The sequence below is a fragment of the Geotrypetes seraphini genome, chromosome 2 (genome assembly GCF_902459505.1).
Source record: "Geotrypetes seraphini chromosome 2, aGeoSer1.1, whole genome shotgun sequence".
In the NCBI taxonomy this organism is placed as follows: domain Eukaryota; kingdom Metazoa; phylum Chordata; class Amphibia; order Gymnophiona; family Dermophiidae; genus Geotrypetes; species Geotrypetes seraphini.
Genome location: NC_047085.1, coordinates 363,001,645 through 363,027,188, shown reverse-complemented (window position 1 = coordinate 363,027,188; position 25,544 = coordinate 363,001,645). Strand labels below are relative to the sequence as shown.

The window sequence follows — 25,544 nt, the reverse complement described above, 5'->3', positions numbered from 1 at the left end:
TCGGTTTTTTTTTTTTTTTTTAAAGAAAATAAATAAAAAGAGGGAAACAATATTTCCCAAGAAGTTTACGCGAGCGGGAAGGCGAAAAAATTAGAAAAAGTTCAACAGCCGTTGAAACGTGCGTCTTCTTGGCTCCGCGGAAACAAGAAAACTGGGGACCGCGCGCCTCTGTCGGGCGGGAAGGCATTCGCGCGTGCGCGGTGCGGCCTACCAGAACTTTCCAAGTTCTTAGAGTGCAATCACTCTAAAAGTGTCCGTACCGGGGCTCCGTCGGTGCCGTCACCCATCAGTCAAGAATAGCTGCCTGCTTGCCTGGGATAACCACTCTTTCCCTGCCTCTGACAAAAACTGTCCTTTGCCTCCTGTTGCCTTTTATACTATACCAAATCTTATACAGTGGTACCTCGGTTTACGAGTGCACCGGTTTGCGAGTGTTTTGCAAGACGAGCAAAACATTTGCAAAATCGGTGCCTCGGAAACCAAGCATGGCTCGATTTACGAGCACCCCCCCCCCCGCAATCCGGCCCCCCCTGCCTCGAACCAGCACCCCCCCGCCATGATCCGACCCCCCGACACGATTGGGCACCCCCCCCGACACGATTGGGCACCCCTCCGCCATGATCCAACATCCCCCCGACACAATTGCGCACCCCCCCCCGCCGCTTCTTACCCTCATCTGGGCACTCTTGAAGCTCGGCCTCCTCGTCTGCTGGGCCTTGAGCATCTGAGCATGCTCAAGGCCTGCGAGTTCACGTTCTGAACGTGCCCAATCGTGTCGGGGGGGATCGGATCATGGCGGGGGTGCCGGTTCGAGGCAGGGGGGTGCCTGATTGCAAGGGGGGGGGCCTGATCGCAGGGGGGGGCCTTCGAGGGGAGCAATGACGGTTCTCGGGGGGGGGGGGAAACGCATCAAAGCGAGTTTCCATTATTTTCTATGGGGAAACTCGCTTTGATAAACGAGCATTTTGGATTAAGAGCATGCTCCTGGAACGGATTATACTCGTAATCCAAGGTACTACTGTATTCTGTTTTTATCCCAAAGAACTCAAAGAAGATTACAGTAAGAAAAACATTCTCAATGAAGGGAATTAAATTTTCCTTTAAAAAAATCTTTTAAATTCAATATTAGTCCTAGAAAACAAAAATGTTTTAAAAGCCTTCCTAAAATGCAATTAAGATGGCAATCTTCTAAATTAAGAGGGAATATGATTTCAAATTGCCACACTTTACTACAAAAAAAATTGTGCCTTCCAATAGATTTTAGCTGAATGTTCTTCACAGAGGGAAAATCTAAATCAAATCTCTATTTGTCTTGAATTCAATCAATTAGTAGGAAATATAACTAAAGACCCTAAATCTTCAGCATTTTGACTGTGAAAACATTTAAAAACCAAACATGCTATTTTTTTTGTTATAAATACCTTTGCATTGCTCTATTTTTTTATATTTCTTTATTCATTTTCAATCTAAAAACAATGCATTCAAGAATTCATACAAGTTATTTGAAAAAACAGCACTTACATCCACCAATAAATTAATTCAGAATAATTTTCACCCCCCCCCCCGATTTCAATATATTCAAAATAACCATATAATAGCATTTACAAATCATTAATAACCCATTCCCTGTACACTATCCTTCTCCCTCCCACCTACCCCCTCCCCTGGATAAACCATTCAATTAGAATCAATAAAATTAGTCAATGGACCCCACGTCAGTTTAAACCATTTGTAACCCCCTTGCTCAGAAAGCATTTTCTCATATCTATAACATAGGCATAACGAATTCCACCAAAAAGTGAAATTTAATTGGTCACAATTCTTACAATTTTTCATAATCATTTGCATGCCTACCACAGTCATTATACCCAACCTGTTTTAATATCTGTCTACTGGAGATGTAGGAGATAACAACGTTCCACATAGTACCGCTTCATATGTCAGTGGAACCAGCCTCCAGAATCAGAGTAATATGTTCCTAAATAGATCTCCAAAAATTGAGTATCAAAGGACAATAGAATAATAAATGATCCAGTGTCCCTATATTGAGATGACAGTGCCAGCATCTATTTGATTTAGAACTATCTAATTTCTGCAAACGAACAGGGGATCTAAAAACTTCTATGCAACAAAAAAACTCCAGATTTGTCTCATAGATTCCGACGCTGTACACCTCATCCTCCAAGACCAAATCCATGGCCATTGAGTAGCAGAAAATTAATATCTGGCTATTTGAATAAGAAACCAAAAACAAGTTTGAAAGATATTTGGAGCATTGAGATTAAGCAGCAGATTTCTGCTACTCAAACATGTTAGTTTTAAATATATTCATGAATTCACTGTAAGCCAATGAATCTATTTATAAGTGGTGTTGCTCTTTCAAATTTTCCCAGTTTAAAAATCAGTCTTGCATCAGTATTTTATTAACTGCAATCTCCTCTGTAGTTTTAATGGGACCAAACTATATAAAGAACTCCAATAGTTCAGTTGTGGGAGTAAGATAGACTGTTCATTCTCTTGCTGGGGTGGATCTTCCTCCTGGGATTTATCCTGGCTGCGAGTGGGGTGATTTAGCCAGAGGGGGGATGAGAGGGAGGGGAGGTGTGGGGGAGGGGGAGGGGTTCGGCAAAAGGGGATTTCGGACAGTCATAGTCAGCAGAGGTTGGTTCTGACTTTTTTGTTGAGATCCTGGAATGTTAATGGTCTCAGTGATAAAGGTAAACATAGTATTGTACTTAATTATCTTAAACGCTTAAAGTGGGATATAGCTCTGTTACAGGAAACGTATATGGGTCCTAGGGAGCTCCATTTGTTGCAATCTTCTTCTTTTAGGTACAAGGGGTTCCGGGTCTGGAGGGAAGGGGGCAAACGGGAGGTATTGCGATCTTGATTCGTTCCACTTGCCCCTTTATTTTGGAGGATTTTTATAGAGTTGTGCAGGGGCATTGCTTAGCAAGGGAAAATTTAATGGACAACAAATTACTGTCATTAATGTCTAAGCTCCCAATACGCACCAAGGGGACTTCTTTCAAGCCCTGCAGGATCCCCTGGATTCATTTGCTAGCAGAGCTATTTTCTTGTGGTGGGGGGGTGGACTTTAACATGGTACCTGATCCAACATGGGCCCATTCTAAGGGTGGGGGAGAACATAGCTGTTCCCATAGGAAGATTTTACTCCACTTGATTAATAGTTTAGAACTTGTAGATGCTTGGCAATTGCAACACCCCACTCAGAAAGATTTTACTTTTTACTCACATGCAAAGAAAACATACAACAGGATTGATTTGTTATGGTGTTCACGACAGCATTGGGGTTCTTTTAGGAACACTCCTATAGAACCTATTCAAATCTCTGACCATTCCCCTATACGGATAGTGGTTAAGTTGTGTGGTTTTCCTCCCCACTTGCGTTTTTGGAAATTGAATGATTATCTTTTGGGGAACCAGACTATTTGTACTGATCTTAAAGAGGTACTACAGCATTATCTGGAGGATAATGATAAGGACAAGGTGTCTGATAGTTATCTTAGGGATGCTTTGAAAGCCGTCTTGTGGGGCATATTATTAAGTGGGGTGCTAGGAAGAAACGTGAACGGGAGCAGAAACACTTGGCTTTGTTGGAGCACTTGGTGTTTCTGGAACAACAATATAAACGCAGGCCTTCTGCAAAGTTGTGGCAACAACTGCAACAAACCCAAGCTAACTTGAGTGCTTTACATATAGCTAAGTTGGATTTTCAACAACAGCAGTTAAAACATAGGTTTTTTGAATATAGCAATAAATCTGTGTCCTTTTTAGCATAATATTTGCAGGGGAAACGTGTGGTGCATATTATTAAAAAAATTAAGGGTCCTAAAAATGTTCTGTTTTATGCAGATGAGGAGATAAAGGTGCCTTACATACATATAAACAGTAAAAATGATAATAATGCATACCTTTTGTTCCCAAAATGTGTAAGACATAAGAAAATAAGAATAGCCTTACTGGGTCAGACCAATGGTCCATCTAGCCCAGTATCCCATCCTCACGGAGGTCAATCTAAGACACAAGTACCTGACAAACACCCAAATAGTAGCAGCATTCCATGCCATCAATCCAGGGCAAGCAGTGGTTTCCTCCAAATGTTTTATAAAAGAAGAGCTAGAGATAAGGTCAAACAGGAAGCAACAAAGCTAAGACTACAACACACACAATTCCAAATATAAGCTGGAGCAACTCTCATGGGTTACGGTTGCTGCAAAAAAGCAAAGATCTCCAGCAGTCATTCTTGCAAATGTTTGTTTTCTAGTCCCACTGTCCTTATCCACAGGCGCATTCTTTTTTTGATTACCTTGTCTTGCTCCAGCTGCTCAACCAAATTCTTTGCATCACGCAGTTGGGTGATTAGTTTTGTCTTCTCAGTGGTGTGAAGGTCCTGGCAAACAGATAAGAGAAATTAATATTTAAGCTCTTGATAATAACAACAAAGGTCTATAGCCTCGTATTATTTCAATGCTTGAGTGGAAAGAAAAAGCAAAAACTGAAAACACTTAAAAGTAAGGAAGCAAGTTAGATAAATCTGAGCTAATTAACCGAGAAAAGAACAAATTCAAAGCTACAATGAAATGTTAATGACAACTTTTCTAGAAAAAGCATTCAATTATACTGAAATCTCTAGAGGTTAAAATTACTCTTAAGCGGACAACATCTATTCCATTCTTTGTGAAAATAATGGATGGTCTGGTAACTATTGGACTATCTTGATCACGTCTCTCTCTTACATGGATCCCAATCGGGGTTTAGTACAGAGACAGTAATTGCTGCTATTTCACACAATCTATGCAATTTATTTAGAATAGGTCACAATGCCTTGATTAAGCAATTCAATATGAGTTCTGATTTCGACTTGGTGGACCATGAGAAGTTGTTAGAATGTTTGGATGCAATTGGCATCGGAGGTGAGGTATTGGAATGGTTTCGAGGCTTTTTTACATTTTGTATCTATCAGGTCCATTTCAAAGATGATCTATCAGAAATTTTGTGTAATCCGTCCAGTGTTCCTTAGGGTTCATCTCTGTCCCCACTTCTCTTTAATGTTTATATATCCTCTTTGGGTGCCCAATTATCACACTTGGAGATAAAATTGTTTAACTATGTGGATGATTTTACAATCATCATCTCATTTGCTAAATCACTTTCAGAAATAATTCCCATGGCAACAAAAGCATTAGGATTAATGGAACAGTGGATGACTGAATTTAAATTAAAACTAAATTCAGAAAAAACTAAGTTCTTTGTGGCCTCTCCACGCCCATATGATATTGATACACCTTTGATAGTAAATAATCACAGCTACCCTGTTCAAACAACTATAAAGATTCTGAGAGTAATATTGGATCAGGGTTTAACTTTGAAGAACCAGTTGGATTCCTTGGTTAGAAAAGTTTTTTTTACCCTTTGGAAATTGCGATCCATTAGGGCCTATTTTGATGTAGAATCATTTAGAATTTTGGTACAGTCTCTTGTTCTCAGTCAGCTCGATTACTGTAATATTGCTTATCTAAGAATATCTCAGAGAAATATGCAACGACTGCGGATGGTTCAGAATGCGGCTGTTAGATTGATCTTTGGGCTGAAGAAGTAGGATCATATAATGCCATTTTACCGGAAGTTGCACTGGTTGCCAGTGGAGGCGCGTGTGAAGTTTAAATTTGGTTGTTTCTGTTTCAAAGTTCTGTTCGGACTTTCGCCCAAATATTTGATTGACCTGTTTACTTTTGCAAATAAGAAATGCAGAAGTTCGCACTTGAACTTAGGGCTCATTTTACGAAGGTGCGCTAAGCGTTTTAGCGCACGCACCGGATTAGCGCGCGCTAACCAAAAATCTACCGCCTGCTCAAAAGGAGGTGGTAGCGGCTAGCGCGCGCGCTATTCCGCGCGTTAAGGCCCTAGTGCGGCTTTGTAAAAGGAGCCCTTTGTCTTTCCTCCCTTCAAGGGTTGCAAACTTAAAAAACATCATCAGCACCTTTTGTCATATCAGGCAGCATTATGGGGCAAGGATTTGGAAAATTTAATCGTGTCTTCGAGTTCTTATGTGAAATTTAGAAGAAACCTAAAGACATACTTGTTTCTTAAATATCTGGGTAATTAATTTCCATGCTTACAGACATCATACTTTAGTAATTTATTCTGTTAGTTTTTTTTAAGTTACATAATTTCCAATCTATTCAATTGTATACACTATTATAATCTTTTGTTAACCGCATAGAACTTCACGGTCCTGCGGTATAAGCTGATTGTTATGTTATGTTATATTCACACATCCATAATCTATCTGAGAAGGTGCTATATGTGAATAAAATGAGACAACAAACACAGTTCAACCACAATTACTCATTTCAGTGCACTTCATTGATTAAACTGGTGCTCATACAGTATTGTGACTCCTAAAAAAAGGTCTTTGCATAAATTCACTTCAAAATGAAACAATACAATATCCACAACACTTAGATCAGTTAAAAGTACAGGGGAGGGAGGGAAGAACGGAGAGGTAGACCAGATACAATGGGAGGGAGGAGGGATTGACTCAAATATACAAGATTCAAATTTTTATTTATTTTGGTTGGGGGTGGGCAAAAACTCTTTGATTATAAGTACATCAGTATGAATAATATTCAAAGGCAGAATATTTCAACTCTCATCTATAATGCTGACGAGTAATACATTTCAAGCCTCCACAAAGGACAGCTACTCCCTCCTACCTTTATCTTTTCCAGTTCTTGAAATCTCTCCTCCAGCTGCTCTTGCAGTGCTTCCTTCTCATTGCTCAGCTGGCTGGAGCGCTCCTTGTGGGAGCGAATCATCTCTTTACAGCGCTGAAGCAAGTTCTCCTGGCGTCTCACCCTCACCTGTAGAGCTTCCATTGTTTTTGATGCATCACTGCCTCCATCTACAAAAACACACAGTGGTATTTACATCAGTGCATCATGATGGAAAGTGATATGGGAAGAATCATATCTTATAAAAAAAATTGGAAGTGAGGTAACTGTACTGTTAGACAACTGATGCTAGTGAAATATTTAGCAGATGATACATTAAGGCCCGGATTCTGTATAAGAAGCAGGATAAATTGACTACCACTGCTGGTTCTTCTTTTGTGACCAATATTGAGGTGTTGGACTTGTCCTCTGCCTTGGGATCTTTGTCCTCTGTTTCTTTGGTAATTTTTCTTGCGTGTGGATAAAAAAAACCGCCAAACTATCACTGGAATTTGAGGACATCTGAGAGGACGAACCACTTGGAATGCTTGGGCCTGTGGCATTAGCACTGTTGTTAAACTCTGAAGAGTAATCTTTTTCATCTCTCGACTGTTTTTTCAATTTTTGACGTTTGATGACTTCTTTATATTTTTCCATGTATTCTTGGACACTTTTATAACTATTAGTAAATTCCAATTCACTCAAAGAGGTCTTCAGTTTGGTAAATTCCTCATCCAACTTAGCTTTTTCTTTATCAAGGGCAACATTGCTCCATTCCATGTGTACCATAACGCAGTTTTAAGATCAGGATGAATGAACATCATTCCAATCAAAAATGTAAAAGGATGGAGGCACCTATGGAGAAACACTGCAGCGAGTTGAATCTCCAGTTTACAGAACTCCGTTGGGCCGTTATACATATTGAAAAAAAGGAACAGATGAGGGGGGAATAGAGATAAGTTTTTACTTAACAACAATATCGAATGGAAAGCTTTTTTCTGAAGAATATTCATTATTTATCATTTTAATATCTGTGTTCCTTCTTTTATGGGAGTTCTGATGCATAATATCTAGTGATACAAGCACCCCCTCCTTCCCCTTCCTCTCTGCAACAAAGTTTCCTCTTCACTTCAAGATCATTGTACAATCCCTCATACTCAGCTCCTTAGATTACTGCAACAGCCTCTACCTACCTTGCCCAAATACTATGATAAAACAACTACAGACCGTTCAGAACACAGCTATCAGACTCATCTACTCGCTCAGCAAATTCGACCACGTCACACCCGCCTATGTAGACTCTCACTGGCGTCCGATAAAAGCAAGAACTCAATTCAAACTCTACTGCTTACTTTTCAAAGTAACCCATGGTATGGCCCCCCAATTACCTGAACAACCGTTTTTGCCGCTACCGACTACCCAGATCAAGAAGAACTCAGAATCTTTTCACCTTCCCCCCTCATAATGGTACCCGACGTAAGAAACTTTACGACAGCCTTCTAGCAACTCAGGCAGCGAAAATTGACCCCACCATCACCAAACTGATGATCAAAACAACAGACATCGAAGTGTTTCGGAAAGAAATCAAAACATTTCTTTTCAAAAAACACATCCTTACTTAATATTCCCCTCCCCAATCGCACATGCACTCTCCCCAGCAAATAACACACTAGTCATCCCCTTGAACCTCATTTACCAAAAATATCCAAACTCCTAAATAAGTATCTCCCTTAGGTATCCATTTAACCTTCTCCTAAATAAGCATCTCCCTTAGGTATCCACTTAACTGATTCCTTCAAAGTTAGGTATCTTTCTTCAGTTGCCTATATTGTTTTCCCCACTGAACCTTATAACTACTTGAACCCTGTCAAGTTATTCTATCGATAAATTCAGATATCTTATACTTGTATTTCTATACCACAACATGTAATTTATTTAAATCGTTGTAATGTAATTCTCTCGGTAATGTCCTGATCTCTTTTAACTGTAATCCGCTTAGAACCGCAAGGCACAGGCGGAATAGAAATCACTAATGTAATGTAATGTAATGTGTATATGTGCATCTTTTGGGATGATTGTTTTGCAATAAAGCTAGGAATCATGTTAATTAGGGGTTCAGGTCGGCTGCAGCGTTCTCTCTATTGAAGGTCTTTGCTAGCTTAAGATAGGATGTTAATAGCGTCAATTCAACGTAAGCTTCCATTGGGTGGCCTGGCGGCGTTCTGTTTAAATTCAGGCGCCATTTTGTTTCCTTCGCACGGGCCATTTGTGGTGAGAGGAGAGCTGGTTAACACTTAAACAAAGTAAGGTACAATTTAATTCTCTTCAGTAAATAATTTTTTACTTGCAGTAACTTAGGAAGCTTTTGGCATTCGATGATATAAGCAGCAGCAATTAGATACCGCTAAATATTGATGCCATTTTCTTTCTTTTAAATATAACTCACTAACGGAACAAACAATAAGCACTAGCACTTTAGACTCTTAGGTCTATAATATACATTAGATTATATATTTCAGCAATTGCAGATTCGTAAGTAAACAAACAAGTGTGTTTTAAAAGACACTCTCCTTCAAAATAATGCTTTTATCTCGGAGTTTCAATAAGTAATTAAAGGTTTTTTAAACCATTTAGCAGGTGCAATAGTTGCCGATACGATTGCATGTTCGTTATCAAATAAATACAAAAGATCTCCCAGTTAGGTAGAGGAGTGGTCTAACGGTTCTAGAGTATTTAAGTTATATGAATTATTTATTAACTTTTTAAAAAATACAAAATAATACAGAATATCAACTTTAAAAACATGAAAAATATAAAAAGAAAAATATAGAACAAAATTGATATAGATTTTGAAGTTATATATGAATTGATAAATATATAAATTAAAAGTTTTTAGCTTAGGTAATATAGTGTTAATATAATTAAATGCATGTATTTTTTATTCACACATATTAATGAACTAATGGCTAAATAATATAAGTTGGGATTTTCACTTATTTAATTATTTATTATTGCAATTCATTCCTGTGATGCATGGTTGAGGTTCTATTATGAAGAGGAAAACAGTGAAACGGCTGGGTAGCCGTTGGGCTGAAAAAGATAAGTGCTATTCTTAAACTCATTAGCTCACCACATAGATGTAATTAAATATTATTGCCTGCATTAAATAAGAATAATATTCACACAAAGACCGATGATGAATATCCAACCCCAGTAAGAGCACGAAAAAATACATAAGTAGTGCTTCAGGTGTTTGAGGTCTTGCAACAATTAGGATTGCTTATACAGGCTGTTCAGATTCAGCATGATTTATTAATAGTTGAACAATCTGTTTTTCCTTTTCTTGGTTTGGTTTAATTTCTTTATCATAAATCTGATGAAGTATAGGGCTCCTTTTACAAAGGCACGCAAGCAGTTTTAGCGGGCACTTAGCAAGCGCTAAAATGCCCCGCGCGCTAGCCACTACCGCCTCCTTTTAAGAAGGCGGTAATTTTTCATCTAGCACGCGCTAATCTTGTGCGTGCACTAAAAATGCTAGCGCATCTTAGTAAAAGGAGCCCATAGTATTTGTAACTATTTTCAAGCACTATTTTTGCACATGGCCACATGAGAACACTTCTTTTAATACAAAAATGAATGCATAAATTTATGAACATAGGTCTACGACTATTGTTTTAAGGTGTATAAGTAAAGCTCATCCTATGCAGGTTTTTCCTGTTTTGGGTTAATATTTGGGGAAGTTACTTTGGCAGGGTTGTTTTTTCGGTATTGTTTAGTCACAACTTATTCTCCCTAATAAAAGATATCCAAGGTATTTATTATTCACAGCCTAGTATAGAATTGAAAATATTCCGATTCTCATATTGAATAACCTGTAATTTATTTACAAAGAAGTTAAACTGAAGAAACAGGCATTTTTTTTGTTCTGGTTATTCTTTGAGGTTTTTTCCTGTTTTGTTAAGAAAATTTTTAAAAGTTGGGTTCAACAGTTAGAAGACCACTTTTTCCTGGGGCAGAAGAAAGATGCTCAATGCTTCTGCTCTATCAATAAAATAGCAGAAAAGGGCACTGACTAAAATAAGGTTGACACCACTATGTATAACTGTTCAGCAAAATAGAATGACAGAGAGTCTTGCCAGGTATTGATGAGGTAAGAGGCTAAGGAGAAGGGAGTTATATGAAAAGAGCTTGGAGGAAGGAGATACTTTACAGCGGGGGATAAAAATCTTTTTAAAATTAAATGAAAAAGAAAAAGTTCTATTCATAATCTGAACTTTTTAAAATTTTGTTCTATGAAGAAAATGGAACATGAAATTGCGCTTCATTTAACACTCATTCACAGAGTAATTTCCTAGATCTGTTAAATCATAGCTGATATTTGTGCAAATAAATAAATAAAACTGCAGCATTATGGCATGCGTGCATTCAAAGATCACATGGGAGATGAGTTGGCAAACAGTTAGTTGCTCCTGCAAAAATCATACCACTGGCTAAAGCAGAAAGCTGTCAATCATAGCTAATCAGCTACAGGAGTGAGGGCAGAAAGAGGAACCATTATAAATCGAGCAGAAAATGGAGATTCACATCGTGCTCAATTAAAGGTCGAAGGCTTTCAGCAACTAGAAAAGCTGATAACATCATACTCAATCAAGGTCAAAGGTCAGCAGTGAAGCCCTTTACTACACACCCTGCAGCATGTTACTGGAGTTACAAAATTATCTGGAATAATAATTAAAAAATATATAAAAATGGAAAATAGAGTAGAAAGAAAGCACAGTTACTTACCTTAACAGGTGTTATCCAGGGACAGCAGGCAGATATTCTTAATTGATGGGTGACGGCACCGACGGAGCCCCGGTACGGACAATTTTAGAGTGATTGCACTCTAAGAACTTAGAAAGTTCTAGTTAGGCCGCACCGCGCATGCGCGAGTGCCTTCCCGCCCGACGGAGGCGCGCGGTCCCCAGTTAAGATAAGCCAGCTAAGAAGCCAACCCGGGGAGGTGGGTGGGACGTAAGAATATCTGCCTGCTGTCCCTGGATAACACCTGTTACGGTAAGTAACTGTACTTTATCCCAGGACAAGCAGGCAGCATATTCTTAACTGATGGGTGACCTCTAAGCTAACAAAAAGGAGGGATGGAGGGAAGATTGGCCATTAGGAAAATAAATTTTGTAAAACAGATTGGTTGAAGTGACCATCCCGTCTGGAGAATGTATTCAGACAATAATGAGACGTAAAAGTATGAACTGAGGACCAAGTAGCAGCTTTGCAGATTTCCTCAATAGGAGTTGATCTGAGGAAAGCCACAGATGCTGCCATAGCTCTAACCCTATGGGCCGTGACAGAACCTTCCAGTGTCAGTCCGGTCTGACATAACAGAACGAGATGCAAGCAGCAAGCCAATTGAATAGCGTATGTTTAGAAACAGGACGACCCAATTTATTGGGATCAAAAGATAGAAAAAGTTGAGGAGATGAGTGCTGAGGTTTAGTGCGCTCCAAATAGTAAGCCAAAGCACGCTTGCAGTCCAAAGTATGCAAAGCCTGTTCCCCAGGATGAGAATGAGGTTTCGGGAAGAATACAGGTAAGACAATGAACTGGTTAAGGTGAAAGTTAGAGACAACCTTAGGGAGAAACTTTGGATGTGTACGTAGAACCACCTTGACATGGTGAAAGACAGTGAAAGGTGGATCTGCAACTAGTTCATGTAACTCACTGACCCTCCTGGCAGAGGTGAGAGCAATAAGGAAGATGACTTTCCAAGTGAGAAATTTGAAATGAGCTGTGGCCAATGGTTCAAAAGGAGGCTTCATTAAGGCGGAAAGAACCACATTAAGATCCCAGACAACAAGAGGGGGCTTGAGAGGTGGTTTCACATTGAAAAGTCCCCGCATGAATCTGGAAACCAAAGGATGAGCCGTGAGAGGTTTTCCGTGAACTGGCTCATGAAAAGCAGTAATGGCACTGAAGTGGACTCTGATAGAGGTAGACTTGAGACCAAAGTTAGACAAAGAAAGAAGATAATCCAATACAAGTTCTACTGCTAGTGAAGTTGGATCATGATGATGCTGAAAGCACCAGGAAGAAAACCGGGTCCACTTCTGTTGGTAACATTGAAGAGTGGCCGGCTTCCTGGAAGCATCAAGAATAGAACGGACAGGCTGAGAAAGAAGAGAGTGAGACGAGCTCAGCCCGAGAGATATCAAGCTGTCAGGTGCAGAGACTGTAGGTTGGGATGTAGAAGGGACTGCTGATGCTGAGTAAGCAGAGAAGGAAACACTGGAAGAAGTATGGGCTCCCTGGAACTGAGTTGAAGAAGAAGGGAGAACCAATGTTTCCTGGGCCACCGTGGAGCGATGAGAATCATGGTGGCTTTTTCCCTCTTGAGCTTGAATAAGGTTCGTAACATGAGAGGTAGAGGGGGAAAGGCATAAAGGAATAGATTGGTCCAATCCAGGAGAAATGCATCTGCCGCCAGACGATGAGGGGAGTAGAGTCTGGAGCAAAATCGGGGTAGTTGATGATTGTGAGGAGCCGCAAAAAGGTCCACCTGAGGAGTGCCCCATTGAGCGAAATGGTCTGAAGAGTCAAGGGATCGAGAGTCTATTCGTGAGGTTGGAGAATTCTGCTTAGCTTGTCTGCTAAGGAATTCTGCTCTCCCTGAATGTAGACAGCTTTCAGGAATAACTGGCAAGCTGTCGCCCAAGACCAAATCTTTTGAGCCTCCCGACATAACAGGCGAGAACCCGTCCCACCCTGTTTGTTGATGTAGTACATTGCAACTTGATTATCTGTGCAAAGCAGGAGTACTTGAGGAAAGAGGAGATGCTGAAAAGCCTTGAGGGCATAAAACATCGCTCTGAGTTCCAGGAAATTGATATGGTGTTTCTTTTCCTGGGCAGTCCAAAGACCTTGAGTTTGAAGATTGTTCAAGTGAGCTCCCCAGGCATATGGGGACGCGTCTGTGGTGATGACCAGATGATGAGGAGGCAGATGGAACAGAAGACCTCTGGAGAGATTTGAAGATTGCAACCACCATTGTAGAGACTGTCGAAGAGACGATGTCACAGATATGTGTCGCGAACAAGGATCATTGGGTAGCTAGGGTCCATTGAGGGGTACGCAGGTGAAGATGTGCGAAGGGGGTGACATGAACTGTCGAGGCCATGCGACCCAAGAGAATCAGCATTTGCTTCGCAGAGATAGAAAGCTGTGGGAGCACTTGCTGACAGAGATGAAGAAGGGTCTGAAGGCAGTTGGATGGAAGAAACGCCCTCATGAGAACAGTGTCCAGTATCGCTCCAATGAACTGAAGTCGCTGAGTGGTGATGAGATGTGACTTGGGCAGGTTGATCTCGAATCCCAGAATTTGGAGAAAAAGGACGGTCTGGTTGGTAGCCAGAGCCACTGCCTGAGACGAATGAGCCTTGATTAACCAGTCATCCAGGTAAGGGAAGACCTGGAGATGGTGAGAGCGTAGAAAAGCGGCCACCACAATGAGACATTTTGTGAATACCCTGGGAGAGGAAGCCAGACCGAAGGGTAACACTTTGTACTGGTAATGGCAGCGATTGATCATGAATTGGAGAAACTGTCTGGAGGCCAGATTGATCGGTATGTGGGTGTAGGCTTCTTTGGGATCGAGGGAGCATAGCCAGTCGTCCTGAGAGAGAAGAGAATAAAGCATGGCTAGAGAGAGCATTTTGAACTTCTCTTTGACCAAACATTTGTTGAGATCCCTGAGATCTAATATGGGTCTGCGGTTATTTTGAGGACCAGAAAATAGCGGGAGTAAAATCCCTGCCCCTTCTGATCTAGAGGAACTTCTTCTATGGCTTTCAGAAGAAGAAGGGATTGAACCTCCCGAAGAAGTAGAGAGGACTGAGAGGTGTTCAAAGCAGACTCTTTTGGAGGACTGTGGGAGGGAAAGAGTCTGGAAATTGAGAGAATAGCTGTGGTGAATGATGTTTAGAACCCACTGATCTGAAGTGATGAGTTCCCAATGGCTGAGGAAAATGGAGAGATGTCCTCCGATAGGTTGGGGCAGAAGAGAGGATGGGGGAAGACTGGCTATGTCCTGGAGAAGGAAGTCAAAAGGGTTGAGTGGGCTTAGGTGGTGCAGGTGGTTTTACTAATTGCTGCTGTTGAGCATGAGATTGTTGGCGTTGCTGTTGACGTTGACGCAGAGGTTGCTGCTGAGAAGGAGGAAGAAGACGAGAAGAGTAGCGACGTTGGTAAGATGACTGCTGGCGAAAAGGATGAGGAGGTGGAGGCTTCTTTTTGTTTTTCAGCAATGTGTCACACCTAGTCTCATGCGCAGACAGCTTTTGAGTGGTAGAATCCATAGAGTCACCAAACAACTCGTCACCTAAGCACGGAGCATTGGCAAGGCGGTACTGGTGGTTGACATCGAGTTCTGAGACTCGAAGCCAAGCCAGACGTCTCATAGCAACAGCCATAGCCCTAGAAGTGAGTTCGAAGGTGTCATAAATCGAACGCACCATGAACTTGCGAAGCTGTAATAAACTAGAAGTGTATTGGTGAAATAAGGGAAGCTTCCGATCAGGGAGATATTTCTCAAAGGAAGAAAGTTGTTGGATAAGATGCTTCAGGTAAAATGAGAAATGAAAGGCATAATTACTTGAGCGATTGGCTAGCATAGCATTTTGATAGAGACGCTTGCCAAACTTATCCATGGCCTCTCTGCCAGGAGGGACAGAAGCATAGACACTAGTGCCCGCAGTCTTTTTCAAAGTGGATTCCACGAGTAAGGATTCATGCGGGAGTTGAGGCCTGTCAAAGCCTGGAATGGGAATAACCTTGTATAAAGTGTCTAATTTGCGAGGGGCACCAAGGATGGTTAAAGGTGTCTCCAAGTTTTTATAGAAAGTCTCTCGTAAAATATCATGGAGGGGTAATTTGAGAAATTCCTTGGGAGGGTGATCAAAGTCTAAAGCTTCAAGAAATGCCTTAGACTTTTTAGATTCAGCCTCCAAAGGAATAGAAAGAGACTCACACATCTCCTTTAAAAAAGTTGTAAAGGAGGATTGGTCAGGTTTAGAAGAAGGTTCCAGCACAGAGGGGTCTTCCTCAGCTGAAGAAACCTTGTCATCAGACATCAAAGGCTCTTCGGAGTCATCCCAAAGATCAGGGTCCCGTACCTGAGAACCGCGACCCCGGGAGTCCGGTGTCGAAGGTTCAATATGCCAGGTTTTGCGTACCGACTTCCCGGATCGCAAAGATGTGGTACCCGGGGAAGTAATAGGTTGTCGGTGCCGGGAGTGATCAGATATCAGTGCGGGTTCAGTCGTTTGAACAGCACGATGGAGGCATCTCGGTTCCGCGGACAAGACCGGCATGGAGACCGAAGAGGCAGAGTGGACCGGTACCGATAGAGCGGAAGCCGACAATAGCTGCTCCACAGCCGGTACCAGAGGCTCAGACCGGACTGGAACTGGAAGGCTAAGTGCCAACAGAGCAGGGAGGAGCTGCTGTAATTGCTCTTTAAGTTGGACTTGAAGGACAGCCACAATACGGTCATCCAAGGAAGGCACCGGTATCGTTTTCTTTTTCTGCGGTACCTACGGTGCCGCTCGACGCCCAGAGGATGAGGAGGCCGACGAGGACATTCGTTCAACAATACTCCCTCCTAGCCACAAAAATTGGGCAAATTATTCGTAAACATTGGCATGTTGTGCAATTAATAGATGATTCAATTGGAGAGGTACCCATTTTGGCATATATCCTTATAGGATCAAGAAATATTGGTGAATGTTTAAATTCCCTTTATAATAAATATGAGAATGTGGCACCAGGCTCGCATAATGTTTGCGGTGCTTGTCAATGGTGCCAATATGCCAATAGAGAGATTTCAATAATGGTGACAGAAAGCCAAGAATGCTTAAGAGGGAAGCAGAGTAAAGATGTCACGTTATCCCTGTCATCTTGTCAGCAGCCTGTGGTAAAAACACAATTTGAATGTCTGTATACAAATGCTAGAAGTCTAAAAAATAAAATAGGAGAGTTAGAGTATATAGCACTGAATGCTGAGGTAGATATAATAGACACCTCAGAGACCTGGTAGGAGGAGGACAATCAATGGGACAAATTAAATGATGGAGTAGAACAAATTGAAGGGGGGGGGGGTTGCACTATATGCTAAAGAGGGAATTGAATCAAACAAAATAAATATTCTGCATGACACAGATAGCAATGTGGAATCCAAAGGGATAGAAATTCCATATGTGAAAGGAAGAAATATGCAGGTAGGGTTATACTTCTGTCCCCCAGAATCGAATGAGCACACAGTTGAAGAAATGTTTTCAGAGATTAGGAAAGCTGGCAAATTGGGCATTGTATAATAATAGGTGAATAATGGGTTCCCTAGTGCCATTTCGGTGATGACTGCTTGTTAGCCCTGTTTGCAGTAGAAGTAGTGGTCTGTACAAGACAAAATGGGCCCCTGATGCAGCCCTTGGCAAAATGGAGATTTCCCTGTCGGGTATTTGAAGACTGCAATGCTCCCAATTCCTTATATGGATAACAATATAATTTGAGCAGTTTGATGAGTGCAGATGGCAGCTAAGTACCTTTTTGTCTTATTCCTGGTACTTTATTTTTGAACTATGCATTTTTCTGGGCTTGACTGTTGCTGTTGTTGAACTGTACTAATATTGGATGATATGGGGTGTTCCCACACCCCCACTCCATTGATGACGTTCTTTTCTTCAACCTACTATTTTGCAAAGAAGCATAAGTGATCTTCTGAGAAAGTGTGAACTGTACGAGTGTGGAGTTTTTTCAGCCAATGAAGCAGAACTGAGGCTTTTTTCTCCACTCGTTTACCTTTTGTCTTTGGTTTGTTGCTCCCCTTATTGCGGGTGCTAGTGTACCTTTAATATATTTTTGAGTAGATGAATAATGGTCAGGGGGAGGTTTCCTTGTGGTTTCTTAATAGAGTATGCTTTTTGCTATTTGTGATTTTTCATACTCTCTCCAAACTTGAGTTGGTGATTTCAACTACCCCAACATTGACTGGATAAAAGTTACATCAAGGAGTGCTAGGAAGGTTAAATTCCTAGACGTCATAAATGACTGCTTCTTGGAGCAACTGGTCCAGGAACTAACAAGAAGGGGAGCTATTTTAGATTTGGTCCTTAGTTGAATGCAGGGCATAGTATGGGAGGTAACTATTGGGTCCACTGGGAAACAGTGATCATAACATGATCAAATCTGAGCTGATAACTGGAGTGACGTCGCTAAAGAAATCTACTGTAGCGGCATTTAATTTTTGTAAGGGCGACTAAAATAAAATGAGGAAAATGGTTAAAAAGAAGCTAAAATGGGGGGGTCACGTGATGCAGCCTACTTGAACGGCTGTGGGAAAGGAGAGCTCCGTCCCAGCCCCGCTAAAATCGGCGAGATATCGGCACTTTCCCCCTTCATCTGCCCTGCAAATTCGTCGGAGGCAGTGCAGGGAGTCCCGCTCCGTTCCTGTTGCGGCCTGACTCGGTGTTTCCCCAGGGCATGCCCATTCGCGCTGCGAAGTCCACCCGGGATCGGCCTCCCTCTCCCGCTGTCAAAATGGCGGCGAAGAAAGCATCCTTCACTGTCCCCGCGGGTGACTGGATCCAAGAAATCACCCGCTCTGTGTCGGCTGCTCTGGCGGACCGCCTTAATAAATTGCAATCGGCGGTTGAAGAAGTCCATGAAAAGTTTGATGCACAGCACCGGCGTCTTACTGAGGTGGCGCAGCGCGTGTCTGGCCAGGAGGACACGTGCGCTGCTCTGGAGGCCCAGATGTCAGAGCTCCGCAAAAAAAAAGGGGCGTGGCTTGGAACACGCACAAGATGGAGGTGTGATCACATTGCTCTACTCCCCCAGGCACTAATTCTGAAGAATTTGCTATAAAATAAAGTTTCTTGTATCAAAAGAACTTACTATAAAGTCAGAGGATGGCAACTTTAAGACAGACGAAACTTGAGACGGCTTTTGTGGGCACTGGTAAGCGTGTCAAGCATGATCATGTGACGCCAGTAAAGACTGCACTCCTGGATGAGGAAGAAATTGATAAAAAAGAAGTGATGACAGCGCTGGAAAAAATACAGCAGATGCTACAAAAGAACACAGATTACATACAGGAAGTAAAGGAAGAGGTTGTCAACATAAATAAGCAATTGGAATTGGCAAACCAGAGAGTGACAACACTGGAAAAAAAAAATGGAACAGTTGGAACTAACAGAGGTTCAGTTTAAAGCTGAAAGAAAAATCATTTCAGAGATGCAACAACAACTGGAAAATTATGAGAATCGTGGACGTCGGAAGAACATAAAAATAATTGGGCTGGCGGAAAAATTGGAGGGAGATAATCCCATAAAGTTTCTGGAGACTTTAATACCAAAACTTTTTCAGCTGAACTCAAAACAACCTCTTGAAATTGAAAGAGCCCACAGAATTCCGTTCCAACGGTCAGAAAGTCAGTCAAAGCCCAGACCGCTTATCTTTAAACTGTTAAGGTTTCAGCAAGCCTTTGAAATACTGAAGTTGGCAAAAGCAGAAAAAAATTTGACATATAAAGGATCAAAATTATTATTTTTGCCTGACTTTGCAAAAAATACAGCAGCATTGAGGCAGCAGTTTCTGCAGTTAAGACCACAGCTTAAAGAAAAAGGATATAGATACGGTTTATATTTCCCTGCAAAGATGAGGATTTCCTATGGGAGTAAATCACTATATTTTGAGGATCCAGGGAAGTTGAAAGACTTTCTGAATAACTCTGAACCAATGACTATGTAAGGAAGAAAAGGTTTAGAAGACAGAAATATATTAATAGGAGTGGAATATAAAAGTAAGACTGGAATAGAATGGATGGAATGCTAAGGATTTATGAAAATGTTACATTTCTTCTTTTATGTATGTGTGTAGTGAATATGAAATTGAATGAAATGGTATAGAATTCTAATATAAATATATTTAAAGAAGCATATTCATAAATAAATTAAAAGAAATATAGATATTATGCTGTGAAAGTGGGAGGAGGGAGGAATATAAGATGAACTTAAGGAGGATTTATAAAATATGTAAAGTTTTGAAATGTTCATTTATTAATATTGAATATGGGGGAACTTAAAAGATTTAAAAAAGAATTGATAAAAAGGTAAAGGTGGTATTTGACCATTTTGGAAATTGGGTTATATAAAAGTATGGAAAAATAATGAAATAAATGGTTATGTTAATATTTATAATATGTCATGGTAGTAAGATATAAGATGGGAAAAAGTACATTTATATGTGGGAGACAATGTATAAATGCCTGGGGGGTGGAAGTGGTTGCATATCCTATGCGTGGTTCAAGTTTATCCATAATGAAGGGAGGGGTGGGAGGGATATGGGGAGGGGGGATATTTAAGAGTAAAGGGAAAGAATATCTGTGTAGTAGGGGATGAACGGACACGTATCAGAACTTTAGTAAGTGTCCTTAGGCATATGTTGTTTAAAGATGCAAAGGTAGGCCCTGTTTATCTTTCCCTTCTTTGAAGATGGTATAAGGACATCTATGTTTGTCTTTCTTTCTTTGACATGAATGTTTAAACAGAGTTGTAGTGAAGTGAATTCAATTGTTTTGTTAAGCCGTATTTACAGACAGCTTTAGTTAAGAAGCTCTGCTGGTCAAGGCTTTTTCTTACCTTTTGGACTTCAATCTCTAGATAGGAAAAATGCTGATGTGTTTAAAGTTTCATGTGACCTTACGTCACATGCTGACACATGCTGGCAAACCTGATTCGTATAAATATGTGAAACTCATAATAAAAGACGGACATATTTGAAAGATGGTTTCTGGTCTTTAAGATGTGTCCCCAGGTACCTGACTTACAAATGACAGAGACAGAGAAAGTATGGGGCAGGAATTGGGACCTGAATCCTTTTCAGTTGGGGGCACGTCCGCGATGGGCAGATGATATCACCAATATTTTGTGAGTATTTCTGAATTTTTCTGTTCTTTAATACTCACTGGGTAGTGGTGACCTGTACCCAACCCTTTATTTTAAGTTCAAGCTTTGGGTTCTATTATGGAGTTTTTTTGGGAAAAATCTCGGGGTACTTTCGGTAAGCGCCCCTCATGAATATATACGCAGCTGCCATTCTTTCGGAAAGAATGAAATTATTTATAGAACCCCCCTGCCCACTCTGTCATTTGTAAGGTTAACACTTTTATAGAGTTTAAGATTTTATTGTCTCTTATTACTGTACCTCGCTTATAAGGTAAGATAAGCGAATATTTTTGCATTGTTATATGGGTTTTGTAATGAGTCATAAAGGCACTTACTCCTAGACAAATGAGACTTGTACGGCTGTGTGTGTGTATGACATTTTTCCTTTTGCTCCCATCTTTCTGTGTCACCAATGTTTACTACTGAGGTAGGACATGCTGTTATGTGGAATGAATTGAAAGCGCTGTTTGAATCAGTCTAAGATCTTTCCCTTGTAGTTTGTACACAAGCCCTAATTTTGTGCGTTTCTTCTACCGGCTGCTTTCTTTGTGTTCTGTGCTGGATCATATAAAAAAAAAAAAAAAAAAGAAACAAGAAAAAGAAAAAATTCCGTTTTAAAGGTTTTCTTTCTTGTGCAGAGCAAAGCTAATCTGTTCTTTGCTTTCATTATCAGGGTCTGTGCATGAATGTTTTTGTCCCTTCCCCCAGACTTCTCTGTTTGGGCTTCCACTGACCCCCTATAGTGCTTCTTTGAAGTTACTCATTCTTGGTTTTATAAAGCAGTAAGGTGAGATTCCACTGCTCGTCTCTTGACTTTTCTCCGGCATTATCAAAACCACCATCTCTTCTTATAATACGCCCGTCGCTCTTGTTGCCAAAGCTGATGGCATTCCCTGTTTCGTCCTAGATTTCGGGCTGTTAATGTTTTGGTAATTCTCATTGCGCTTATGTTTCTTCCACCATTCCACCGGCAGCCAATGATTTTTTTTTCTGTCATTATCCTAAAGAATGTTTTATTTTTAGTCCCTTTGGTGAGGTTGCCTTCACCTTTAAGCAACAGTATACCTAGTGTGGAATGTCCTTCGGGCTATTCTACAAGTCATGCACTGCCCCTCATGGTCCTATTCTTATTTTGTACAACTTTTTGTGTTCCATAATTCAGGAGACCTATCCGATTGATAGTTTGTACCTTTTATAATGGTTGTCTGTGTGTGGTCACAAGGTGTCATGAAATAAACTGCACTGGTGTACATCTGAAGTGAAATACCTGGGTTTTGTCCTGTCTCATGGTCAGAGGAAAATCTGCACTTTCTGCACTGCTGCTATTCTGGGTCGGCCCCGCCCAGCTACCAAGAAAGACATGCTTACTTTTCTTGCTATGATTGGTCACTGCCGCCAATGGATCTCTGCTTGTTCCTTCTATGACCAGATTTTGAGACAGACCCTGGTTTCTGAAATGACTGCTCTTATCAGATGGACTTATGAAATGTTGGACATTTAAGATGTGCTTTGGTTTCTAGCTCAAGTTTGGGTTTTCCTGCTTATGCCCACATGTTTTATCTCTTTGTTTGGGACTATTGTAACACCATGAAGGGAGAACATGGCGGTAAATTACGCTCTGTTGCCTTTTTTTATAGTCACTCCTGTTCAAGTTCCCTGGCTGCTTGTGCTATGGTGGTAGAGATGGTTACTTTTCTGATCCTAGGTCACCCCATTACCCTTCATACTCTTCACGATGTTCAAGCCCTTCTTTTAAATGGGTTTTTGGGTTTCACGGGTGAACAGGATTCTCTTCCTCTCTTTTTTCACAGCTTCCTCTGAATTTGATGCCTGGCGTTTGGCAGGTGCCCAAAGCCGCCCTTTTAGACGGACTTTGGTGCAAAGAGGGGAAACCCTGGATACCAGCTGCTAGCTCTCCCTTATTCATTGCCCAATATCATGGTATTGGTTATCGTAGTGCTCGCTCGACATTTTAACTTCTTGCTAGTGATATTTTCATTCTTGACCTTTTGCTCCTTGATACAGAGATATATAGCTCAATAATTACAGCTGGCACGGTTGTGAATTGAAAATAAATTGGAAAATACAATTCCTTTCTATTGTTTTAGCTGAAATTAGGATGTTGCTAATTTAAAATGTTTTTTCCGGATTTATACATAGCCATCCCAGATCCATTTTGGCACAGATATTTCTAATGTTTTCCACGGGTCCTCTTTATCACTGCAGAGATAGAGACGCTCCAAAGAGACATTAGCTTTATGCCCTTTTTCCAAATATGAGATGGTTATGATATACATTATTTGTAGTTTTGGTTCTTTTATATCAATGTGTTTATTTGCAGAGTTAAATTCAGCCCTGCACACTTGACAGATGGAGTAATAGCTCCACGCTTAAAAACTTTATGTTTTGTCTGTGTCATGTCTACTTGTTTTAGTTTAGTGGGTACCCCAGGATACATAATATTGGCCATTTCTAGAGCTCTTTTTCCACTTCTTACTAGCCTAACTGCGCAATGTTCTTTTACTTATAGCTTTTATATTCTGAATATAGTTTAGTTAGGGGTTATAAGAAAAAGTTTTACTTTATGCAGCGTTTATTTCGTGGTGTTCCCTACATATGATCCATTCAATATACATTTCTGAATACATTCAGTACATCAGTATGGTCTCTCTGAAGTGCATAATAGTTATATGCAGCACGATAAAAACATATCCTTTTGGATTGTTCAATTAAGAACCTTAAGTAAGTGAGTATTGTCTCTCTTTTGCCATGGCTATGCTAAGTGAATGAATTGGTATTGTTGCATGTTGCCACATTCAGTACAGGCAACATGGTTTCTCTTGTTTTCTATCTCTTATTTGGATCACATTGGAGTACAGCTGCTGAATGATATTTGGAATGCTTTTCAAGCATTTCTTTTCAAGTATCTCTTTCTGTATGCACAGACATCTGGCTGCTCTCCCTTTGAGATTCTCACGGGATGACCTTTCCCTGCCCCATGGGTAGATTTTCCCTTGATACAGGAGGAATACGTCCAAAAGCTAATTGAAATATTAGGGCTTGTTCAAAGAAACGTGTCTTGCACTTCTCCTTTCTCTCCACAGATTCCTACCCATTTTTTCCAGCCTGGTGATTGTCCAGCAGCTTTCCAAGGATCGGAAGCAGACGGATTTCCCCTTTGGCCTTCCCACTACTGTGATCGCTGTGACCAGGCCCGCTGCACTCACTGAGGAGTTTCCTGTTTGGATCCACGCAAGTCGCTTGAAGAGGGTTAACCTAAAACCCCAGAAGCAAGTCTTCCCTGCGCAGATTTCACCTCCTCCAGTGGAACAACATGATGATCTCATTGCAGCATTCTACCAACTTTATCATTCTCTTACTGGCAACGCTGCTGCTAGTTTTTCTCCCTGTATGGATCATTTCTAACTGGGTCTACAGGGATGATGTGTTCTGGGTCCACGACACTTTCTGCCCATACCCATCTGTAAATGACACTCCTACTGTAAACAGCACCCCCGACACCTCTTTGCGAACGACGTCAAGCTGGACTACTCCCTCGCAAAGGCTGTCCTTCAATTGGAATCCAGAAAAGACCGATAGTATGCTACCCTTTGGTATAATTCCAGCAGTGTGCAAGTTGCCACCTTCTCCTTTGAGTATTGTGACATTGTGGACTGTTCATCAATTGATATCCCAAGGCTGTGCCATTGGTCCTCAGAGATTCCTAAAACTAAGGACATATATGTATATGTTACTGACTTACGTTGGGGGGATAAGTGTGCATTCTGGGGAGTGGTAGGGTGGAATATTAATACTGACTGGGCTTATAAACTAGAAAATACCCTGAAAAACAGTGGACCAAAATGGTAAATCATTGCTTACTTGTATGACCCTTCATAAGGTTGGACACTGTTATAGGAAAAGTGTTCCTGCACAAATTATTAAGCTTTCTCTTACTATTGACAACCCTAGACCTACTGATGAAGGTATGTACATTATGGACATGAGGTTTAAGGGTGGGTCTAGCTATCATCAGTTTTCTTACGGGATCTATCTACCTCCACTCATCCTCTCCCGCCATTTTGTGGGGGCCCCAAAAAATACTAACCCACTGGCCCCTACATTCAATAAACTTACTGACATGATGGCTATTGCCAATCCCACTTTTGAAGATATTGTGGCTGTTGAGGTAGGGTTTTCAGAACCTAACCTTTGGTTAGAATGGATGAAATTCACTGCTGATCAACATAATAAGAGTAATTGTTACATATGTGCTCAAGCTAGACCCCATCTAGGAACCGTACCTCTGGACCTCCCTCCTGGTATCCAACCATGCTTTTCTGGGTTATTTACCAATATCTCCTCTAATTTTACCTATCCTCTTTGTGCACTGCAGTGTTCTAAATACCCTTTGTTGCCAGGACAGCAAAAGCTTGATATTGCCGTTACCATCTATAAGGGCAATTACATATGTCATGTTTCTAATCTGACACAGAGTAGTTTTGTAGGTAATTTACCCCCAGGTTATTGTTCTGTCTTGGCTCATAGGTATGCCCCATTGTTGCTGCATCAGATTTGATATTTACTGGCTTTATGGAGACTTTTGGCTCCCTGTTAAGCTACCCAGCCAGTGGATAGGCCAGTGCACTTTAGTTAAGGTTACTATGCTTCTGCATATTGTTTCTGAAAGGCATCCTTCCTATTCACATGGTTTTTCCTTTTATTTGTCTTGATATAAATCTGATCACATGTATACATAGATGCTATAGGGGTCCCAAGAGGGGTCCCAGATGAATTTAAGGCCCGAGCTCAG

General features: G+C 40.9%; 1 protein-coding gene across 6 annotated transcripts in view; it reads right to left on the bottom strand.

The window, feature by feature from the left end:
- Nucleotides 1-25,544, bottom strand: part of GOLGA4 (golgin A4) — a 318,629-nt gene that overhangs the window by 164,959 nt on the left and 128,126 nt on the right. For all 6 annotated transcript variants that reach the window (XM_033930559.1, XM_033930558.1, XM_033930557.1 and 3 more), the window contains exons 9-10: nt 6,741-6,928; nt 4,331-4,414 (exon numbers count right to left, since the gene is read on the bottom strand). In XM_033930559.1, coding sequence (XP_033786450.1) covers nt 4,331-4,414; nt 6,741-6,928 — 272 coding nt within the window. The remainder of the gene's footprint in view (nt 1-4,330; nt 4,415-6,740; nt 6,929-25,544) is intronic.